This window comes from Magnolia sinica, chromosome 14 (assembly GCF_029962835.1).
Source record: "Magnolia sinica isolate HGM2019 chromosome 14, MsV1, whole genome shotgun sequence".
NCBI lineage: Eukaryota > Viridiplantae > Streptophyta > Magnoliopsida > Magnoliales > Magnoliaceae > Magnolia > Magnolia sinica.
Genome location: NC_080586.1, coordinates 2630069 through 2647741, shown reverse-complemented (window position 1 = coordinate 2647741; position 17673 = coordinate 2630069). Strand labels below are relative to the sequence as shown.

General features: G+C 38.0%; 2 protein-coding genes across 2 annotated transcripts; both read left to right on the top strand.

The window, feature by feature from the left end:
• Positions 1-7774: 7774 nt before the first annotated feature.
• Positions 7775-10064, top strand: LOC131225541 (pentatricopeptide repeat-containing protein At5g66520-like). The gene has a single exon (XM_058221078.1). It carries the CDS (start codon positions 7994-7996, stop codon positions 9878-9880), a length of 1887 nt encoding a protein of 628 aa, XP_058077061.1. The 5' UTR covers positions 7775-7993; the 3' UTR covers positions 9881-10064.
• Positions 10065-13817: 3753 nt separating this feature from the next.
• Positions 13818-16680, top strand: LOC131225955 (uncharacterized mitochondrial protein AtMg00810-like). Its single transcript, XM_058221581.1, has 3 exons — positions 13818-14142; positions 14299-14879; positions 16600-16680. The coding sequence occupies exons 1-3, from the start codon at positions 13818-13820 to the stop codon at positions 16678-16680; spliced, it is 987 nt and encodes a 328-aa protein (XP_058077564.1).
• The last annotated feature ends 993 nt before the right edge of the window (positions 16681-17673 follow it).

The window sequence follows — 17673 nt, the reverse complement described above, 5'->3', positions numbered from 1 at the left end:
AAATAACAATTTTTTCAAAACCTCATTTTCTTTTATGAAACTTCTTAATTTATTTCAAAATACAATATCTCAATTTCTGTAAAAAAAAAAAAAAAAAAATCTCAAAATTTTTGCAAACTTATTAATTGTATTCAAACTTCTCGATTATTTTGAAAATGTAATTTTTTAAAATTCAAATTTCAATTTAGCTAGTCACTCGCCGCGATTGAGTTTTGGATGAGAAAGATATCGGGTGGACAAGATTGATGAACAATATGATGGGTGATATCTTGTGATCCAACTATCAAATTTGAACGAAATGTAATCTAAACATTTGAAGTTATATTTGTGCTTTAATCTGGATCGATCAGATTGTTCAAAATCAATTTAGATCTAGACAAATCATCATGCCCATTTAAAGATTATTTTGGATGGATCTAATTCGTTTCAAGTCGTATTGAGCCAATTTTCGAAATCTATCTTAATTAGCACATTCTGAACATGTATGATTGTTCGAATCAACTTTAGAATGGCCTGATCATAGAATTTAATCAATCTCATCATTATAAATGGATCATTGGCACACTAGTGTTTCATCTCTAATAGTTTCCCTCACAATTACTCTTTAAAGCAAATCTAGCTGTTTGTTTAGTTATAATTTTATTTAAAAAGTATTACAAAAATCATATAATTGTAAGTCTATGTGGGTATGACATCGGTCTCACCAAGTTATTACTACATCACAGTTCTACACTTGGATTTGTCCGAATAAGTTTTTGTCGTTGTTGTTGTAGACTATGGTTGAATTTTTTAAAAATAAATTAGTGTTAGAATTACTATAGGACTGTTATATTTTTTGTATTTCTAAATTAGGTTTTCTTGAATTTTTAGATATTAACATTATTTCTTTTGTTTTATATGATCTAACATAGAATCATTGATCAAGTAATATCCTTTTAACCATCTTATTGTAGTACTTCAGACTTCTTATTTTTCTATAGTTTTTCTTTTTCGGTAGAAATAGGTTTTAGTTTTGACTTAGGATTGAAAGTGTTTCATAGTTAAGTGGGTCCGCGACAACACCATATATCTATTAAGTGAAGGAGGATTAGTCGAAGGTTTGACTATCCATAACCGAATTAGACATACCTTGTGATCCTCTAGATTAGCAGAAAACATTGTTGGGAACCAACCTCACCATCTTGCTGAAAAGCAACAAGATGAGAATAAGTTACGCATCGATCTTCATCCTAAAACATTACATTACTACTTACAACCATCGAAGGTGTGTATACCTTCCTGCATGGTATTTCCACACAATGCAAGAAAAGTAGATTTCAAGTCGAGAGTAATCCAGCTACTCCCAAAGTTTCATGGACTTAATTCTAAGAGTCACTATACCAAAATCCCTATTTAAGAATGGTTAAAAATCATTCCTGAACCATTTACGAACTGTTTTCAATTTCAACCGTTCCTAAATACGACATCACAAAAATTTAGTAACCCTTGAAAACGGTCGCAAATTTTAGAAATGATAATTTCATAACAGTTCTAAACTTTTCTTAATTTTGGGAACGGTATTTTTGAGAATGACATTTTTCCTTATTTAAGAACGGTTTTGAACTCTTCCTTATTTAGGAAGAGCTCGTAAAAGCCATGCAACCACTGACAAAAGCCAATAATTTTTTATTTTTTTTTTGGAATATGAATTTTTTTTAATATCTGGAACTCAAAGAATGTTGTGGTACAATTAAAACTGAATATTAAACAAATATTTTACGACTTTACAATAAAAGATATACAAATTTTACAACAATAAATAGAAAATTGTCAGAATACATTAAAAAATATATATAGTCCTTCATGCGGTTTACTCCTAGCTTGGCCAATACAACTAACTATCTCTAGTCTACTTGTCCACACATCATCTCAACTAAGTAGCGTTGGTACCCATCTGCAACGGTCACTGTCAAAGTGTCCATCTGCAGGTTTAAGAGAACAAACATATCAAGAAATAAGTCAAATAAGACCGTGTAGATTTTAAAATGCATGCTTTTAGTTCCCACAAACAAACAAGACAAATGAATAGTTGCCTAAGTATATTATTTATTACATGTAAACTATACTTTAATTAAGTTAATCGTTGCATGATAGAAATATCTATGAAATAGATTTAGGAGAATGGGTTGTATTGTAAAGAAAATATCGACCTCAATAAAGTAACAGACATAATTCAACACATAATTCAACAGAGTAAGTAAAGTTTTCTTTTTCCCAATCTAAACATCTGCGGCGACAATCAAGCCCTCAAATCTTATTATAAATTAAGAATCTGCAAACCCACTCTATTTAAGAAAGAATTTAAGATCATAAAAATAAAAAGAGAGATAACTATAAATTTGCAACAAATAGGAAAATAATAAGAGCAATTGACTATTTTCTTTGATATTTTTTTAAAAAGTAAAAAACCAATCTCTAATCATTCACAAAATTACCACAAACATAGGTTTTTAACTAACATATTAAAGATCCACATCCCAAAACAGAATCACTTTCAAAAGAAACACAAAATAGAAAATAATAATAATAATAAATCAAATCAATTACAACTGAGCAGAAACAATGGTTTCATGCCAAAAGATCAAAGTCCTATCATTTTATTTTTTTTTGGTTTGAGTTTTGCATACCACCCATAATTCCTTATCTATAAAGAAATTAGAAAAGTTAGTAGGGCCATGTAGGTTGTCCAGTTCAAGCTTGAAGGAACTTTGAATTTTTTTTCGAGCATTTCATTAAGCCCACTAAACAAAGAAAACTTGAAATCAGCAATAGAGGTAAATCCTCTTGTCACCCTACCCTACATAACCATAAAACAAAAAGAATTAAAGAATTGTGATTAGCTAGCATAAAGCATTCATGAGGAGAATATTTGAAAGAGCACACTAAAGAGCTAAATGCACATAGTTATAGATTCAATAGAATAGGGTTGTAGCATGACACATAAGCATTAAACTTGTTGAAAATTAGCATACTCTAGGATTTAAATCAATTTACCATGGAAAACAGGGCAAAGTCAAAAGTATCATGACACATGAGCATTAAACTTGTTGAAAACAAAACCCCCAACAACCAATACTAAAAGGACACAGGAATATAAGGTTACTCAGATGTCAATGTCACGCCTGGATGTATAAAGAAATTAAGACGATGTATAAAGAAATTAAGACGAAAACAAGATTCATATGCCTGAAACTTATATTCAAATTAACAAAAAAGGATAAGCCAGGAAATGCCGGATCCACTTTGTCGAGCAGTAATTATGGTTGGGCCCGCCAATGAGGGAATCCAAAAGAAACCTTCAGTCAACAGTCCCTATACATCAAAGAGTTGTCAAAATCAATAAATTAACTTATTTCCAATTCAATCATATCTACCAGAAACTTCATCCATAAAGAAATTGAATTAAAGTTCTACCTCATTTATTACATTTGACAAAGTTCAGTATAAACCGATCTAAACAGGAATTGCAACCAAAGTTGGAAAGCAACCTTTCGACATAGTAAAAACAAATTATTAAGCACAATTCAAATAATAGTAACACAAGAAATTATGAATCAAAATTATAAACCACATGAAAGAAATAAGATCAAAATTACTTGGCTTAATATTGAAAATATAGTAAAACAAACTAAAACTTACCAATAAAATGATAAAGGAATCAAAGAATGCATGGGATACTACGTAGGTTCCTCAAATCAGGAAATATTGATAAAATATGGTATTGTATCATCTTAACTATTATCTTCTCATTAAAAAATGCTCATAAGGAGATGGGTGGTACAACAAACATTTTGCAGATTGAGACGACAAGTACATGACTTGCAACAATATTTAGTGCAAGTCAAAAATTAAACCAAAGCTGGGTGGAGCAACAATTCTTTAGAAATACTTAAACTTCCTAAAACCTTTCAATATGAAGTTTCTTCCTCGGTTTTAGATCAAAGATAGACCCACACACTAAAAAATGAAATAAAATAAAAATTACCCCTGAATTGCCCTTTGGAATATGGCTCAAAGAATTTGTCAGCACTCAAGCCATTAGCTGCAATTATTTTGAAGTAAAACAAGTAAGGAACTTTAGATCTAAAGAAATAGATATTCGTTATAATTATACATCTTTTTTAATAGGTAAGTTGATTTTGAACCCGTGACCTCAATGTTGAAAAATGGCATCTCTACTGTTGAGTTAAAGGCTCAAACACATCTTACATGGCAAGAAAAGCATCAATCACCATCAAAACTCTCCTATAAACAAAAAATTTAAAAATAAAATAAAATTCACATGACTACACATATGTTAATTTAAAATCAAATAATAGAGCACAGACTCCCAGTTGGCCTCATCTTCGAGGGAACCATCGACAGTGATGGCACCTCGTGCTAATAGGGCTTCATCCCCTCATGCGGATGCAACTTCCTTGCCTTCTTAAGGAGCAGCCTTATCAACCAAGAAAAAGGACAAGAAGCTACACCTTTAATGATTGAAGACATGGTGGAGATTGTTATTTTTTATATCTAAAATCTATTAAGAAACAGGGTCTGTTGATGACATCGACAGACCAATTAATGCCATCGAGCACTGTTTAATGCCATCGAACAGTTACTCGATCCAATCGAGAATTTCTGAATTTTCACCAGTTGGTTGCTGGACAAATAAGGTATTATTTTAATGACATTAAGGAGTGTTTAATGACACCGAAGGTCAAGTTCGAAGCCATCGAAGCTAGTTCAATGCAATCGAGAAATTTTGAAAATCCATGTTTTGTCTCTAAACGGTTTTGGCATTAGTTCGATGTCATCGAAGTGGCTTCAATGTCATCAACGGTTAAGTGTCGATGTCATCGAAGGGTGTTCAATGACATCAAATAGTTTCAAGTAGATTTTACGCAGTTTTGCGAATATGTGGAATTTGTTTTCAATTTTGATTGAAACTCTTCCAAAGGCTATTTATTGGGGTGTAATCAGGATTGAGAGGTATTCCAAGGTTTCTAGGGTTCCAAAATTCGTTCTAAGGGTTTCAAGGGTGTAACAAGGGTTGGATTTGAGGTTGTTCGAATTGGGTAAACTCTTTTCTCTTTTAATTTTTGTTTTTCATTGTGCTATCTGTCGCTTTGTGCCGTGATTTTTCCCTGCAAAGGTTTTTCATGTTAAATCGTTATGTTCTCTTTATGCTCGGTTGGTGCGATTGGATTACTCCACTAGATTCATCTTTGTGTGCTCCTGCGGTCCTCCAACAGTAATGTCTCATCTTTATTCTTTAATAGGTATACTTTCTCCCTCTTGTTATAAGACCGCTAATGTCACATGTCACTTTAAACTAGGTCTAGGAGTTGTGATTCTCTTTCCACGCTAGGAAACAGTTTTCTAATTATTTTGTATTGTACACAAATACTACATATGTCATTAGGTTGGATATACTAAAGAATTAGATTAAAATTAGACATATTATCCATACTACGATAACTAATATGTCCTAATATAGCATGTCAAACATCATATGAATCAATCATATAAACGGAATAAGAATTTTCATTCATAAGGTTTAACTTAAACATTCCATTGGACACATATTCATTCCATTCATGTACCCCATTTTTAGACACAATCAATTTATCGGATTCAAATAGGAGTTTGAAACCAAACTTAGCCAGTAGACTAATTGATATAAGATTCTCCTTCATATCTGGTACATGCAACACATTGTTTAGAGTAAGGACTTTTCCGAAAGTTAGATTAAACTTTTCCGAAAGTTAGATTAAGTCATACCGTCCATTTTCCTATAACATTGGATGTGGAGGCATTTCTTGTATATAATTGTTGATTATCCCCCACTATTTCGTATGAATTGAACATGTTATAATTTCTACAAACATGTCTAGTCGCGTTAGAATCTATCCACCATTCAACATCCTCATTCACCATGTTAACTTCAGAAACGACAACTGTCAGATTCATGTCTTCTGTCATATTGACCTGCCGTTTCTTTTCCTGCATTTTCTTTTTCTATTTTCGCCAGTCTTTCTTAAAGTGACCGAAAATTTTATAAAAGTATGGACCCTTATTGGATGTATTCTTTTTAAACCATTGGTTAGTATATTTGAATTGATCATCTTTATCGAAAGGTGGCTTCTCCGATTCCCGATTCACACTATTCTTGACTATATTAGTGTTACTTAAGGCCTCCTGTTGTTCTTCATTTTTGTTATGGAGCTTAGATTCTTCTTCTATTTGAAGAAACACTAGGAAATCCTTTAAGGACATTTTCTCTTTTTTCTATTTTAAATATTTTTTAGTATCATTCCACTTATGTGAAAGTTTAGCTATAACAGCAGTACTGCTATCAACAACAATATGTTGGATGATGACCTATAACTTATGTACTTGATCAATGACAGGTTTTCTATCAAACATTTTGAATTCTAAAAACCAACTTACATAGATTTTTTATTGCCTTTATCCTCTGATGTGTATTTGGTGAGCATGCTTGCCACAAATCCTTAGTGCTTTTATTTTGATGGAAAACAACGTACAATGAGTCAGAAAGAGCGTTGAAAATATGACCTTTACATAAGTAGTCGCTACACTCCCAGTCTTGTCTCTTTTGATTTTGTTCCGCCATATCATTATTACATGATGTTGAAGGAGGATTTTGAGTGAGCACGTGATCTAACTTTAGTGATGTGAAGAAAAATACATACTCGATTGACATCGAAAGAAATTTTAGTCGTCGAATGGTGTAATTCGAATAAAGTCAGGATGACCCATATAAGAGGCCATAATATTGCCTTAAGATTGTTAGGATTGAAGTGGAAAGATAGAAAATTAATCACTTAAAGATAAGTTTAATGCACGTTACGATGTCGCTATCTTTAAGACGATATTCACACCTTAGTGGTGATAAAACTAATTTGCAATAGGGTAACAGTAAATCCACCTCCAAGATACAATAAGTCTCTTCTCCAAAATTAGAAAAATGTGGGCTTCGGCCTGCAAAAATAAAAAACCGTACCCCGAACACACTTTTACAGCATACACTCTCGACTTTTGTGTTGTTACAATTTACCCCATGAAAAATGTTTGCAATTTACTACCTGAAAAACTATTTACAGTATAGTGTCAGAAAGCTGCAACTTTTCAGAAAAAATATCTAAAACTGAAAATGGAGAAGAAGAAGAAGATAAACATGAGAGTATTAGAATTGTTATTTCCAAATTGACCCAAAAATAAGTTTATATAGAGTTGTGAGAGATGCTTTAAGATTATTTTCATAGAAAAACATCTTCTTTCACAATGTCTTTTCAACAATGACATTCTTGCATCATTAATAACATCTTTTCACCACATTCACAAACGAATGGCCATTAACAATCACCGAAATCTCTCATTCTTTTCCTAAAATATCTTTTATAAATTATTATTTTTTTTATTTTTAAAAAACCAAACATATTTCAACCATAGATAATCAATTCACTAGGTTTCCCGTGGTTTAGTCCATTTAAGATTTTGATATACATGATTTTTGGGACAAAGCCTTAAAATTATATGATAAAAAGGATGGACGGTGCCGATAAATCTACAAATCACGGTGAACCCGGCGGAGTTTACTATGTACGCAATCCAATCCGCTTCATTTCGACACTTGCTAAAGTTACACACGTGTGTGAGATCTGGTCGGTTTATGAGGTTGCCCCCAACTATACGTGTCCCGGTCCAAGCTAAAACGGATAGATGAACCTAACTACTAGATGCCGGGGAAATGTAGCTACAAAGTGGTGCAAATCACACCGTAAGTGGCACGTGTGTGCAAGATCTAGTCGTTCATTTGGTGGGTCTTCATCTCGACGATATTTGTCCCAGCGACCCAACCTATAGTGCACTCGTGTGCTCCTTCGTCCTCGTGCTAATAGATACGTTAAAGTGAGCGGATTTGGGGGTCCGCGAGACACCAATTACCATGGCAGCGCAGGTGGTGCTCCAACCCTCTCCGCCCTCTCTCGGACCCCGCAAAACCCACCACCACCACCGACTCGGCACCTTCCATGCACTCGAATCGTGCTCCACCATGTCCGAACTCAAGCAATTCCATTCCCAAATCATCCGCCTTGGCCTCTCTTCCGACAACGATGCCATTGGCCGCGTCCTCAAGTTCTGTGCCATCTCTGAATTCGGTGATCTAAACTACGCCCTCCAACTGTTTGATAGAATTCCCCAACCAGATGCCTTCATCTACAATACCATCATTAGAGGCCAGTTGCAAACCCAATCCACCAGAACCTGCATTCTCTTGTACACCCAGATGCTGTGTCGGTCTGTCTTGCCTAATAAATTCACGTTCCCATCCGTTATCAGAGCCTGCTGCATCGAAGATTCGATCGAGGAAGGGAAGCAGGTCCATGCCCATGTTTTGAAACTTGGGTTTTGGAAAGATGAGTTCTCCCAGAACAATCTGATTCACATGTACGTTAATTCCTATTGTTTGGATGATGCTCGGCGTGTGTTCGATAAAATGCCTCGCCGGGACGTTATCTCTTGGACCACATTGATAAGTGGGTATTCTCGGTGGGGCCTTGTAGATGATGCTTGTAAGGTTTTCGAGATGATGCCTGAGAGGAATTCCATATCTTGGAATGCCATGATTGCAGCATATGTCCAGAGCAGTCGGTTCCAGGAGGCGTTTTCTCTTTTCAATCAGATGCGGGCTGAGAAAGTGGAATTGGATAAGTTTGCAGCAGCGAGCATGTTGGCGGCGTGTACTGGCTTGGGGGCTCTTGAGCAAGGAGAATGGATACATAGGCATGTAGAGAAGAGTGGGATTGAATTGGATACAAAACTGGCGACGACAATCATCGACATGTATTGCAAATGCGGGTGCCTCGAGAAGGCTTATGAAGTCTTCAGTGGCCTGTCGCATCAGGGACTCTCTTCATGGAATTGCATGATTGGGGGTCTAGCAATGCATGGGCAGGGTGAAGCTGCCCTCAAGCTTTTCAAGGAAATGGAGAATGAGAAAGTAGCGCCAGACGACATCACACTTGTCAATGTTCTCAATGCATGTGCCCATGCTGGTTTGGTGCAAGAGGGTCGCCATTACTTCGACCACGTAACCAAAACTTATGAAATTGAACCCAAGATGGAGCATTTTGGATGCATGGTTGATTTGCTTGGTAGGGCTGGGTTACTCGACGAAGCCAGAAAGCTCATTGATGAGATGCCCATGAGCCCTGATGCAGGTGTCTTGGGTGCCCTTCTTGGGGCATGTAAGATCCATGGCAATATCGATTTGGGAGAGCAAGTGGGGAAACGGGTCATTGAGCTGGAGCCTCAAAATAGCGGGCGATACATCCTACTAGCCAACCTTTACGCTAGTGTTGGCAGATGGGACGATGTAGCTAATGTGAGGACACTGATGAACGACAGGGGAGTAAACAAGGCCCCTGGTTGTTCTATGATTGAATTGGATGGTGTTGTTAGTGAATTCATTGCTGGGGGGCGGTCTCATCCTCGAGCAAAAGAGATCTACTTGAAGGTTGATGAGATGTTGCAATGTATAAGGTCTGCAGGTTATGTGCCCGACACGGATGGAGTTCTGCATGACATTGATGAGGAAGAGAAGGAGAATCCATTGTACTATCACAGCGAGAAGCTTGCTATTGCCTATGGGTTGTTGAACACAAGCCCTGGGGCGACGATTCGGATATCAAAGAATTTGAGAGTATGCAGAGATTGCCACCATGCTAGCAAGCTCATATCGAAGGTGTTCGACCGGGAAATAGTCGTGCGGGATCGGAGCCGCTTCCACCATTTCAGAGGAGGAGAATGTTCTTGCAAGGATTATTGGTGAAATGGAAAGAAATCCCTCTTCAGATCAAAGTGAGGGAAAGAAATAGTAGGTGTTTTAAGTTATATTGTTCATGGCTGGGTTCTCTACTGTGTATAATGCCAATAGCTATGAACATTTTTGGCCTTGTAATTACTATTCACAACATTGGTTAATTTGTTATAAAATATAGCTGCTTGGCAAGGAACGGTTGAGATTTTATTAAGACAACATAGATTGCATCAAATCTTTCTCACTTCTTTTGATGCGTGTAGCCCCATCTTGTTTCTTCCCCGATTAGATGCATGATATTCAATATATAAACATAATTAAACAGATACACCAATAACAATTCCAAACACAATTATGTATAGTGGTTCGGCTACTTGCCTACTCTACTCTCGGCGGATGCACTCAATTCATGAGTGTACCAGATTTCATTATCGGAGGTTTTAAATTAGGTTAACGTCTGACCTTTATAGTCCTACACAAGGACTCTAAGATTTAGGCCCTACACAAGAACCTGAATTTAGACCTTACACAAGAACCTGGTACGTACACTCATGCCGGAGGCTCCCGTAAGAGACTTTAGTTGGTTTTTCTTAGGCTAACCAACAACCGCAGTCCTACGCAAGGCCATACGTTTACTCTGGCCAAAAGCTTCCACGGAGACTGACACGCAAACACTCATGCCGAGTGGCCGACACAAGAACTTGATTTAGGCCTTACAGAAGAGCGAAGGTCCTACATAAGAACTTGTAATTTAAGCCCTACACAAGAGCCAATGTCCTACACAAGAACCTTGTCAGATTGAGCCCCTTTTGTAGCGTCTTATTGGGTTGCTTAATTGACGCTCTCACGTGCTTCAATCAGTTCCCCGATACTCCCTCAATTATGATGTCAATGCTTTACCAAGGCTTCAGCTCCAAGATCAAACACTTTGCATACGATGATGCTGTTAGTAGGATAGACAACAAACCTACCATATATTGTTGTACCATGTATTGCTGTAATTAAGGGCTGCAATTAGGGGATATAGATGTTGTTATTATGCTGTAATTAGGGGATATAGATGCTGCTGTTATGCTGTAATTAAGGGTTGTAATTAGGGGATATAGATGCTGCTGTAATTAGGAGATATTATGCTGTAATTAGGGGATATAGATGCTGCTGTTATGCTGTAATTAAGGGCTGTAATTAGGGGATATAGATGCTGCTGTTATGCTGTAATTAAGGGCTGTAATTAGGGGATATAGATGTTGTTGTTATGCTATAATTAAGGGCTGTAATTAGGGGATATAGATGTTGTTGTTATGCTGTAATTAAGGGATATATTGTAAGTAGGGAAAATGATTTCTATATAAGTAGGGATATATCAATCTTCGTGGTTCTAGGCTCTGGTTTTCTGGTTTCTTGGGTGCGGGTTTTGGTTTGCAGTTTTTTTTGTGCATTTCGAGAGATTCTAATTATGGCTAACAACTCCAACTCAGAAGTCTTTCAAACTTGGTTTACAGGGAAGAATTATGCTACCTGGGAGTTTCAGTCTCAACTTTTTGTCATAGGAAAGGAGTTGTGGGGTCATGTTGATGGGAGTGATCCAGTGCCTACCGATCCTACGACGTTGGTTCAATGGAAGGTGAAAGATGCTCGCGCGATGACTTGGATTCTTGGGTCTATTGATCCACTACTTATACTCAATTTAAGGCCGCACAAGACGGCTAAATCGATGTGGGAGTACTTGAAAAAGGTCTATCATCATGATCATTCCGACTGGCGATTTCAGTTGGAAACTGATCTTGCTACCTATTCCCAAGGTAAACTCTCTGTTCAAGAATATTTCTGTGGTTTTCAGAATCTTTAGGCTTAGTTTTCCGACATCGTGTATGCTGACGTGTCAGCCGAGTCCCTCTCTGCTGTTCAAGCAGTCCATGAAGTTAGCAAAAGAGACCAGTTTTTAATGAAACTAAGGCCAGAATTCCAGTTTATTCATTCCAACCTGATGCACATGGATCCTTCACCATCTCTTGACGTGTGTTTTGGAGCACTTCTTCGAGAGGAACAACGTCTTCTCACTCAATCTTTGCTTCCACAAGAGAATGCTGTCGCATACGCTGCTTAAGGCAAATGGAGGGTTCGAGACATGCGTACAGTTTAGTTCTACAGTTGCAAAGATTATGGGCATATTGCTGCCCATTGTGCTAAAAAGTTCTGCAACTACTGTAAACAGAAGGGGCACATCATCAAAGAATGCCCAACACGTCCTCAAAACCGACCCATGAATGTTTATCATGCTACTGCTACTGGCCACACTTCGGATGGGGTAACCAACACTCAAAATCTCACTCCAGTGTCATCTTCCACTGTCTTGGCTTGTTGACTCCGCTGCATCTAATCACATGACCAGTTCTCCTGATATGCTTAGCAATGTTCGTAACTACACAGGTTTTTCTAATATTCAAGTTGCTAATGGCCATCGTTTATCGATTACTGGGGTTGGTGATATCGCACCATCATTTACTAATATTTTTATATCACCTGGGCTTTCTACGAGTCTTATCTCGGTTGGACAATTAGTGGATGATAATTACAATGTTTAGTTTTCTCGTGATGATTGTCATGTGCAGGATCCGGTGTCGGGGAGGACAATAGCTAATGGGCCTAAAGTTGGGAGTGTTTCCATTATACTTTCCATTCCTAGTATCATTTCTTTGGCTTGTACTACTGTTTCCAATAATTGTGAAGTATGGCATAAACGTTTAGGCCATCCAAACAATGTTGTTTTATCTCATTTGTTGAATTTTGGTTCGTTGGGAAAAAAAGATTCTTCTTTGCCTCATGCTTCGTCTTTTGATTGTTCTACATGTAAAATCGAAAAAAGTAAGATTCTTCCCTTCCCTTCTTCCGGGAGTAGGGTAAAGAATTGCTTTGACCTTGTTCATAGTGATGTATGGGGCATTACTCCTGTTATTTCTCATGCTCATTATAAATATTTTGTGACATTCATAGATGACCATAGTCGACATACTTGGGTATATTTTCTGCGCTATAAGTCTGAAGTCTTTGCTGTTTTCAAATCATTTCTAACATCTGTTGAGAATCAATTTACCACTAGCATTAAGACTTTACGATCTGATTCTAGTGGTGAATATATGTCTCATGAATTTCTTGAGTTTCTTCATCACAAAGGAATTGTTTCTCACCGCTCGTGTCCTTATACGCCTCAACAGAATGGCGTGGCTGAGCGCAAAAATCGACATTTGTTAGACGTTGCTAGGACCTTGTTACTTGCATCTTCTGTTCCTCCTAAATTTTGGGTTGAAGCTTTAGCTACAGTAGTATACTTGATTAATAGGTTGCCTTCTAAAGTGCTAAATTTTGAATCTCCATTCTATCGTCTGCATAAACAACACCCTAGCTTTCTTGACTTACACAATTTTGGCTGTGTCTATTTTGTGCATTTACCTCCGCATCAACTTCACAAACTCTCTACGCAATCTATGAAATCTGTCTTTATGGGATATAACTTATCTCAGAAAGGATTTGTGTGCTATGATGCTTCTTCCAATAAATTTCATTTATCTCGTAATGTCATTTTTTTTAGCATCAATATTTCTTTCCTAGTTCTATTATATCATCTCCTGCAGTTTCTGTTTTTTCTCACTTTGATGATTTGATGTGCCCTCCTAAACGCTTGAAGCCTGGTTTTGTGTATGAACGCTGTCGACCAACTCTACCCCTTCCTGAGTCTGATCTGCCACTTGATCCCGTTTTGCACTCTCCTCGACGATTTGGCCGTACTTCTAATCAACCGAATAGGTATGGTTTCCCTCATACCTCCTTCATGGCTACCTTATCAACTGTGTCGATTCCCAATTCCTACTCACAAGCTAATAAACATGAGTATTGGAGAAATGCTATGTAGGAAGAACTTCAAGCTCTTCAAGAAAATCAGACTTGGGACATGGTCTCTTGTCCTTCTCATGTCAAGCTAATTGGGTCTAAGTGGGTTTTTTCTGTGAAACTTCGGCCTGATAGGTCTGTGGACCGTTATAAGGCTCGTTTGGTTGCCCTTGGTAACCGCCAGGAGTACGGGGTTGACTATGAGGAGACCTTTGCTCCTGTTGCTAAAATGACAATTGTGTGTACTATTATTGCCATCGCAGCCTCTCAGGGATGGTCCCTTTGCCAAATGGCTGTGAAGAATGCATTTCTTCACAGTGATTTACAGGAAAATGTTTACATGACACCTCCTCCTGGCCTCTGCTCGTCATCAACGTCGAATGTGTGTAAGCTGAAGCGCTCTCTGTATGGTTTAAAACAGGCTCCCCAGGCTTGGTTTGATAAGTTTCGGGTTACCTTACTTTGATTTTCTTCCATCCAAAGCCAGTATGATTCTTCGTTGTTTTTTCGAACGACTTCTTTTGGTATCGTTCTTCTTCTAGTTTATGTCGACGACATTGTCATCACTGGGACTGATTCTGCCCTCATTGATCAACTCAAGCAACATCTTCATGATTTATTCCATGTAAAGGATCTTGGTTCTCTTCGGTATTTCCTCAGTTTGGAGGTTCAGTCCGATTCCTCTGGGGTTTTCCTGCATCAGCATAAATACACGGAGGACTTGATTTCCTTGTCTGGTTGGCAGGACTCCTCTTCAGTGGGTACCCCTTTGGAAGTGAATGTCAAGTATCGACGTGAGGAGGGGGATCTCCTTCCTGATCCCATGGTGTTTCGACAGTTAGTTGGTAGTCTCAATTATCTCACTATTACATGGCCTGACATCTCATTTGTTGTCCAGCAAGTCAGTCAATTTCTGCAGTCTCCTCGCCACCTTCATCTTGCCGCAGTCCTTCGAATTATTCGATATCTCCGGGGTCCCTCTCACCGTGGCTTGTTCTTCTCTACTGGTACTCCTCTTCGCCTTATGGCTTTTAGTGATGCTGATTGGGCAGGATGTCCTGATACTCGCCGGTCTGTCACCGAGTGGTATATGTTTCTTGGTGATTCACTTATCTCTTGGAAGGTAAGAAACAGGATCGTGTTTTCAAATCTTCGATCGAGTCCGAGTACCGTGCCATGTCGGCAGCCTGCTGGGAGATTATGTGGCTCCGTGGCTTACTTGCTAAAATAGGTTTTCCTCAGTCTACTCTTACTCCTCTTCATGCTGATAATACGAGTGCTATTCAGATCGCTACCAATCCCATCTATCACGAGCGTACCAAACATATTTAGGTGGACTGTCATTCTATTCGGGAAGCTGTTGATGCTCGGGTTATTTCTCTTCCACGTCTCAAGCAATCTTCAGATAGCGGACATCTTCACTAAAGCTATGACACGACTACGTCATCAATTTCTTGTTGGCAAATTGATGCTTCTTGATCGACCAGCATCAATTTGAGGGGGGATGTTAGTAGGATAGACAACAAACCTACCATATATTGTTGTACCATATATTGCTGTAATTAAGGGCTGTAATTAGGGAAAATAGATGTTGTTGTTATGCTGTAATTAAGGGCTGTAATTAGGGGATATAGATACTGTAATTAGGGGATATAAATGCTGCCGTTATGCTGTAATTAAGGGCTGTAATTAGGGGATATAGATGCTGCTATAATTAGTAGATATTATGCTGTAATTAAGGGATATATATGTTGCTGTTATGCTGTAATTAAGGGTTGTAATTAGGGGATATAGATGCTGCTGTTATGCTGTAATTAAGGGATATATTGTAAGTAGGGAAAATGATTTCGATATAAGAAAAGGACCACTCGATTGAGGGTCATTGAGCAAATATGACAGATGCTCCTTTGAGGTAACCAAGTTAGGGGATTCACTCAGACGAATCTTCTAGAGGATTTAGGCTCTCTGCTATCTAACCCAGTGACTATCTAAAATCCATTCCATACATCTTTTGCAATAGCTCATGTTAGAATGTTGGTGTATTAAGTATTCAAGTGGGCCATTAGAGCGAATTCGGTGTGGCCCTGATCTCACCCAAGATGGTGTGGTCCTTACTGTGGGGGCCACCTTTTGCATGTATTGTATATCCATGTCGTCGATCCATTTTGTTAGATCACTTTAGAGCATGAGCCCAAAAATGAAGTAGATCCAATTCTAAGGTGGGCCATACCATCGGAAACAATGTTGATTGACCATTAATGAGCCATGATGTTTTGGATCAAGCTTTTATATATATAGGAAAAGGTACTATACGCATGACCTTACTGTAGCATTCCGTGAGGTTGAGTGCTGTGAGATTGCTGGCCGTCGGATGGAGACAGTTTGCATCCATCCAACGGCTGATGCTTTAACACATGTTGAAGGAGAGAAACCGGTGATACCAATTTCATTGTGGCCGAGCATGTACATGGCCATGTAAATAGGGCTTTTTTACCCCTTTGAAGCCCTAGCCGTGCAACCATCTCTCTCTCTCTCTCCCTGGTTTGGTCCAGCAGCTACATCCTTGTGCAGCCCTTCTCTCTCCCTTAATCCCTACCACCAGCCACACCCCTGTGCAGCCGCCTCCACCCCTCTCTCTCTCTCTCTCTCTCTCTCTCTCACATTCCCTACCACCACGCAGTGCAGACCTCAGATTGAGCATTACAGGTAAGGCCTCTATTTTTTGGTATGCCTTTTTGTTTTACATCATGAGCACTTGCATCCGGATAACACATCATTGTCATGAGTTGGCTTTTTTTTTTTTTTTGTATCTGTGTTTGTTTTTGTTTTTGTTGTTCTTTTAGAAACAAAAACAAAAACAAATGGGTTTGCAGGTGGGGCATTGTATGTTTGGGGGTAGCTTTTGTGTTTTAGTTCTCGGATGATGGCTCATCATTCAGAGTTTCGTGATAAACTGTGTTTATTGGATTTCTCAAATGCATTATTTTTCAATTCAAAAGTTCGTGGGGCCACAGATATGACTATCGTATCCATTTAGCCATGGCCCACAACTTTAGGCTCTTTCTGATCAAGCAGTTGGGGAACTGATAGAAATGAATGGTGTAAGTAAGATCTAGAAACCATAGGTAGTGAAATCCCATGTGGCGTGAGTGTGTGGGGGTGTGTGTGCGTGAGTAAAAACAAAAAAAAAAATGAATTTAATTTTTTTTTTTTTTTTTAAAGATCTAGAAGCCTAAATAGGGAGCCAAAACTGACCATAAATCAATATTCAGTCATATATACTTCTGGTTGAGGTTTAGCTGCAGAAAAAGAACAGAGGGGTAACTTGTTTTGCTATCAAGTGAAATAGAGTCAACTTGGTTAAGGAAGAGCTTTAGTTCCATGTTAAAAAAAAAAAAGAGTAAAAACCAAAAGTCAACTTGGCTACAGAGAGCTTTGGCTCCATGTTCAAAAAAGAAAAAGTAACAAACAATAAAAAAAAGAAGTCCATATACGTATGTCAGTCCCTTGACTTTCCGAACTGTAAGGGAACTACAACACTTAGAAGCTGCTTTTATAGGGAATTTGATAACACCACCAGAAGCTACTTCTGGTAGCTTCTCTTACAAAATAGAAGGTATTCTAAAGTGTAGAATGGCTTCTACTTTGAAAAAAGAAGCCGCCACCAAATGCACTTTTAGCCTAAAAACTTTGAAATCTAGAAATCCTTCCTAGACTCAAAAAATCGAAGGACTCCAACATCCTAAGCTAATTTCTAGCACTGGAATCAACTAAGACTCCCTAAGAATGTCATAAAATAACATTACTTGTTGAAAATTAAGAACAGTTGACCCTATGAATTTTGGTCCCACCAGAAGTGGGATGACCCCATTGCGATGTCAGCATCATTCCATGGTAACCTCATCAGATCATGAGTC

What these genes read in the sequence shown, in the direction of transcription:
- LOC131225955 (XM_058221581.1), top strand. Translation starts at nt 13,818, where the DNA reads ATGGTCTCTTGTCCTTCTCATGTCAAGCTAATTGGGTCTAAGTGGGTT. An exon ending in GTCATCAACGTCGAATGTGT is followed by an intron (nt 14,143 to 14,298) that starts GTAAGCTGAAGC and finishes TTCTTCTTCTAG; the next exon opens with TTTATGTCGACGACATTGTC. An exon ending in ATTCACTTATCTCTTGGAAG is followed by an intron (nt 14,880 to 16,599) that starts GTAAGAAACAGG and finishes TTGTTCTTTTAG; the next exon opens with AAACAAAAACAAAAACAAAT.
- LOC131225541 (XM_058221078.1), top strand. Translation starts at nt 7,994, where the DNA reads ATGGCAGCGCAGGTGGTGCTCCAACCCTCTCCGCCCTCTCTCGGACCC.